We start from the raw sequence: 6,010 nt of genomic DNA, 5'->3' as shown, positions 1-6,010 counted from the left end.
ACTTGTAGATGGGACTTTGGATTTCTTTTTGTACATGTAACCACATGAGTGCAGAGTAGCCAGGAGAGAGGAAGCAGCCAAACCTGGGTGAAGGCAGAAGACAGGATGGCTTCATTCCTAAAGCCAACACTAAGGAAGAAAGGTGTGCTTGGACTCTGCATAGTGGCCAGTGGGTGGCAAAGGGTCCTGCTTGCATGTTTGGGTGGCAGAAGGACAACACCACACTGTCAGGGAAGTCCAGGGCAGCAGGAAGCTGCCAGTATTTATCAGGTTTCTTGCACCTTGTGTTTAAGGGAATGGGATGTGGCGCATCCTGTTTTTTAAAACCTGCATCATCCAGGTTATTCGTTTTGCTTTTTTGCAGACATTTTCTGGGAGTTCAGCTGCTTCCTCCCTTTGCATTGTCCCCTCAGAGATCTCTGACAGCCTGGGCTGGTTTTGCTGACTGAGCAGTGGTGGAAGATGCCCCCCCACGTCACACAACGGAGGGGCTGCATGATGAATGGAAGCACTGGGCAGGCAGAAAACACCCTAGCAGTGAGACACCAATGCATTGCAACATCGTGCTCTTGCATTTGGGTTTTATTACCTTGCTTACACATGGAGCCGGAGACCAACAGAAGGGGGGGAGCAAAAGCATCTATTCGGAGTATGGCTCAAAGGACATAAGGAATCAAACTGTACAGAGCAGGACTGCAAGCAAATGGTGAAAGACAAGCGGAGTGCTAGGAAATCTGGACTGGGCAGAGAAGCTGGGTAAATAGACAGTGGCCTTGAGTTAAGCTGGCCTATTTGGGTGCCTATTGCCTTTTTTCTTTTCCTCAGTGTCTGATTTTGGCCCTTACTACTTTGGTAGCCACTGATAGGGAAATGTTGGTGGTTTCTGGCACTGGTAGATGTATGGACGGTAGGCTGTCAGAGCTTCTTCTCTTGGGTCTTGCTGAGCACCACGGTCCTGCTGAAGTGCTGGAGAGAACGGGGTGCCCCCACGGCTCACATCCCCCTCGGGGACCCTGGGTGTCTGGGTCTCCCGGGTCAGGTCTTGCTCTGTTGGCTGGGCTTCCTGGGGCTGGTGGCACAGGGTGTGCTCCGAAGTCTCGGGCTCCTCCGACTGATGGCGGTTCTGGTCTTGCTCAGCTGGCTGGGACTCCTGGGACTCCTGCTCTGGGGCCTGCGGCTCATGGGCTTCATAGTGGGTTGACTCCCTCTCTGCGGTGGGGCTCAGGTCCTGTTCTGGGGCCTCTGACTCCAGGCCCTGATGGCGGTCCAGGTCCGTCTCCGAGGTGCTGGGCTGCAGGGCAGGATGGCGGTCCAGGCCCCTCTCCGAGGCACTTGACTGACAGTGGTCCAGGTCCCTCTCTGAGACGCTGGGCTGCAGGACAGGATGGCGGTTTGGGGCTTGCTCTGGGGCACCAGGCTCCAGGGCCTCATGCTTCACGTCCTGCTGTGGGACTTGGGGGGCCTGGCCCTCACGATTTGGGTCTTGCTTTTGGGTTCGATGGTGGCTCGGGTCCTGCTCTGGTTCTTGGCCCTGGCGGCAAATTGAGTCATGCTCTGGGGTCTCGGTTGCCTGGGCCTCGCGGCTTCCATCTCCCTGAGATACTTCTGGGTCCTGGATGTGACGGTGGCTCAGGTCCCCTTCTGCGGTGGGGGTCTCTGGAGCCTGTGGGCGACTGGGATCCTGCTCTGGTGCCTCTGGTTGTTTTTGGCCCTGCTTCGGAGCCTGAGGCTCCTGGACGTGATGGTGGCCGGGGTCATGCTCTGCTTTCTGTGCCTGGCCCCTACTTGCATCTCCCTGGGATGCTGAGCTTTGACCATCTCCCGATGGCTGGCACGGGTTTAACTCCTTGTGACAAGCCTTGGCCACTTGGAATACCAGGACGAGGAACTCATCGAAGTCAATTCTGTCCTCGCTCTCTGCATCCAGACGCTGCAGCACCTGGTCGATGGTCTGGAGGTCATGGGGTTTCTGCAAGGAAACAAAACCCAGACCCTGGTCCATTAATGCATTAACCCTTCCTGTGCCCTCCTGTTCAAAACAACAAGACCAGCTCTGGAACAGCTGTAGGAAACCCCTGGACCACTAAAATCCCACTTGAATCCTGAGTCTGTTTTGTTCCACGATTGCACCATCCACTATCACGGAGAGAAACCCCCCGTATGGTGTTGCGCCCCAGCCCCGCAGTCAGCATCAGTGGAATATGTCACACATCCTAAGGATGAGAGCCAAGAGGACGAGCCCCTGATGAAGAGGAAGGGTATTAGTCTGGCACATGGAAATCAGGGTTTTTTTGAGCCAGGTAGATATATCTGGTCCCTTGTCTCTGCATTATGTTATGCCTTCAGGCGCTTGAGGAATTCATGTTAGAACAAGGAGGCAATTGTTACTTATTACAGAGCTCCAGAGGCGTACAAGGAAATTAACAATTAATGAGGATCACTGGTGGTGCTCTTGGAGCTACCCTGGGGATTAGAGATGGCGGTTAGGTAATTGCTGGGCTTCAAAAAGACCCTTGCTTGGATGCAGAAGCAAGAGCAATTACTTGGTTAAAGACTTGGCATGCACACAGCACTGAAACATCTTTCTAGAAATCCATCCATGCATATTGCTCTCTCTTTAGGCGGATATAAAGGATGTTCCCTTGATTCTGGTACCTAAGCATCCTGGCATGTCATAGCTTAAGCTTCAGCGTTCGCGATGTCAAACTACAGACACCGGACAGTGATTCAGACTGCTTGAAGAGCCCTGCATGCCTCCCAGCATGTCAGTGGGAATGCCGGGGTTTGTGTTATATGAATGGAAATGCATCCTGTGGCTTTCAGACAAAGGAAGACCCCAGCCGTTTTGCTCTGACTCATAAGGAAAGCAGTTGTAAATAAGGGTTTTAAGCTGCAGCTGACACTTATGAGCCGCTACTCACAGCCTTGTCCTCAGGAGCTAAAATCTTGCCATGACCTGTGATGCAAGCAGAAGGGAGAGAAAACCACATGTCTGTGATCATTTGCCATCCTGCTATGTTTCAGGGATGTATTTGGTAGCCGTGTTGGTCTGAGGCAAGAAGAAATGCAAAAATCTGGAACCCTTGGTTTAGAGATGACACTTTTTATTAGACCAACTGAGAAATTGCCAAAAAAACTCTTTTTCTGCAGAAAAAGATTTTTTTCCCCCCCAATTTCTTAGTTGGTCTAATAAAAGCTATCAACTCTGAACCAACCACCGGTTCTAGATTTTTACATTTCCATCCTGCTATAGCATTAGTCAGGAACAAGTCTTTGAGGCTCTATTCAGACTGGCCCTATTGATTTCAGTAAGACTGGACCGGAGGTGAATTTGGCTGTTGTGCGCGGTCTCTCAAACAATCAAACAAGAATACTCAACAGACTGTCACTGCTAGAGCAGGTGCCTTGGGAGTGCTCACCACTAGCACATCAGCAAACTCCTGCTGGATAAGTTGCCTCAGCTCTCCCTTGCTCAGTGTGATGCAGCCTCCATCCTTCTTTGCATATGCATTGAAAGCACTGATGATGCCTTCAATATTGCCCTGCAGCTGGGTCATCTCCTTGCAAGTGCCAATGAATCTGGAAGAAAAAAAGCAGACACTGCTGGTTGGTTTTGTTTTCACAGGGATGCCATTCTCGCTGTTGCAGTGATATGCAAGGCGGAGCTGTTCCACTGGGGAGACAGATGGACAAATGGACCAAACGGAGTGGGTGGATGAAGAGACGGAGTGGATCCAGAAATGGATGGATTAATAAGACAAAGAAGAAAGAAAGAGGCAGAGAGATAAAGGAATTAGAGAATCTTACATAGAAGATAAATACCTGGATGTTTGTGTGGAGATCTAGTTATCTGGATGGATGCCTATATTAACAGTTGGAGAGATGAACAGCTGAATGGAGAGAGAGGTGGATTAACAGAGGGGCAGATCAATAACACTCATTCCCCTTTTATCGTTTTGCTTGTTGGTTAAATACATGCTGTACAAAGTTCTGCTTTATAAATGTGACTACGCTGGACAGAGGACCATAACCCAGCTTGGAGGAGGCACAGAATCTTATCGTTTTGATCCTTAATATGTAATACGAAAAAAAAAAGGAGAGAACAGTAGAAATTATTTGATAAGAGATCAGCACCAAGAGATCCAGGAGCATATCCCTGACCAGGAGCATTCTGGCCGTTCCACTAGTGAAGAAGTTCAATAGCTGTTAAAATATTTAATAACATTTTATTAAATAGCCTTTTTATCTCCAGGCTTACCTGGTCCAGGTATGGGAAGGAGTGAGGTGCAGTGCAGCTGTTTGGAGTGGGTCAGGAGGCTGAGGGCTTATATAGGGGTGTTAATCATACCTTCCATCTCCCAAAGGAGACACCCTCTCCGCTCAGTGGCCTGATTCATAGGTGGCCAACGCAGCTACACCTTCATCTCCTCCACATCCTTATTTACCCCTTGTGCACTTACTTCTATTGTACTGATTTGCTACAAAAGCTACCACAAGGTATGTCTAAAGCAAGCCCAACCCTGAGGGCATTGCAAAGACATTTTACACTCAAAATAAAAAGAGGCTATTTTTAATTTTAGAATTTTTCTTTTAAGTGCGGCCTACAAATGCTTCTGAAATGTTGTTTAGCAAAACATGTTTTGCAAGGATGAACTTCTGGAAGCGGTCTGCTTCATACTGCTTGGATGCATCGCAGAAGCAGGGGCAGACACGTATGACATAAAGGAATTTTTTTTAAAGGGAAACTGAGATGTTAAAGTGAATGTAATGATTTTTTTTTTATGACAGGGTTTGACATAACCATTTTTTTCCCCCTTGCTGCTATTGTGCCTGCCATCTCCCAGGGCCAAATTTTAAAGCCTTTCTTCTTAGAAACTGTGTGTGTGAGAGAGACCGCATTATGGAGGGCAAGTACTGTTGCTATGATTGCTTCTCTGCATGCGAGTGCAGTGGGAAGTAATACTCTTCTGTGCATGTCTGTGTGTTAGGGGTAGGTACTGTTGGGACTATTTCTCTGAGTGTAGTTGTACGTTGACCATATTTAAATCACAAGTGATCGTAATAACTGATATTGCAGAAGGGAGGGGGAATGTGCAAAGAAACACGTCTATGGGAGAGAGATTTATCATCTAGCCTTTCTCCCCAGGTAGATGGCATTTGCTTAAGGCAATATTTTTAATGTACCATAAAGTAAAACTCACAGGGCCCTGTTACTCTAAGAGGATTTATTGCCTTACATAGCAATAAGTGTGGTCTAGTGGATCACACCCTGGCGTAAGAGCCCTAAAACCTGAGTTCTGTCCCCAGCTCTGCTGTATGATTGTGGATAATTCATTTCTCTTTTCACCCCTTGTCTAGCTTGTCTGCAGTCTCCTGAGAGCATGTTTTGCTCTGTGTTCTTATAGCACCAAGTACAATGGGGTTATGATTGCAGTCAACATTGCTGTAGTATGAATAATAATGATCACATCCATGGAGATACAAAAGAGGGGTCTCTGGGCTGAATTTGGTCAGTAGCACAGAGAAGCACTGCTCTTTGGGGCTCATTCCTGGTGAAAGGGAGGGGTTCGTTTCATTATACTTTAGGGTAGACTATCGAAGAATGCTGCTTTTTTTTTTTCTTATTCAGCCTGTCCTATGTCATCTCCTTGCAAACGTCTTGAGATGGGTCACACAGACTAAAAATACTTCTTCTGTCTGCATACAATTGCTCTCCAGCATAACAGTCTCGAAAAAACCTAATGCTTCCGATGACCATTTACAGAAATATCAGTAATGTCAGGGAAAGGCATAATTAACACCTAGTGGAGAACTGGACTAATTTAGGTGTGCTCAGAAGAATCTCATTTGACCAGATCCTTCCAACTGCACAACAACCCAGTTTGACACCTCCTTCACCTTGGGAATAGGTTGATTTGTCACTGTAATTAATTCTGGTCCCCGAGCACTACAGAGGTGAATGGAAGCACATTTCACCTAGGCAGCAACTCCAGCTGGATTCCCTCGCAAT

General features: G+C 47.9%; 1 protein-coding gene across 1 annotated transcript in view; it reads right to left on the bottom strand.

Moving 5' to 3' along the window:
- Positions 1-549: 549 nt before the first annotated feature.
- The window catches only part of LOC109302768 (cornulin-like), a 22,320-nt gene continuing 16,859 nt past the window's right edge, over positions 550-6,010 (bottom strand). Inside the window, exons 2-3 of the mRNA XM_019524618.1 lie at positions 3,420-3,581; positions 550-1,969 (exon numbers count right to left, since the gene is read on the bottom strand). Of these exons, the coding sequence (XP_019380163.1) occupies positions 845-1,969; positions 3,420-3,557 (1,263 nt within the window). The 5' untranslated portion in view covers positions 3,558-3,581 and the 3' untranslated portion in view covers positions 550-844. The remainder of the gene's footprint in view (positions 1,970-3,419; positions 3,582-6,010) is intronic.

Source organism: Gavialis gangeticus, unplaced genomic scaffold, assembly GCF_001723915.1.
Source record: "Gavialis gangeticus isolate Ggan-Ray unplaced genomic scaffold, GavGan_comp1, whole genome shotgun sequence".
Taxonomy (NCBI): Eukaryota; Metazoa; Chordata; order Crocodylia; family Gavialidae; genus Gavialis; species Gavialis gangeticus.
This window is presented reverse-complemented; position numbering and strand designations above follow the sequence as displayed.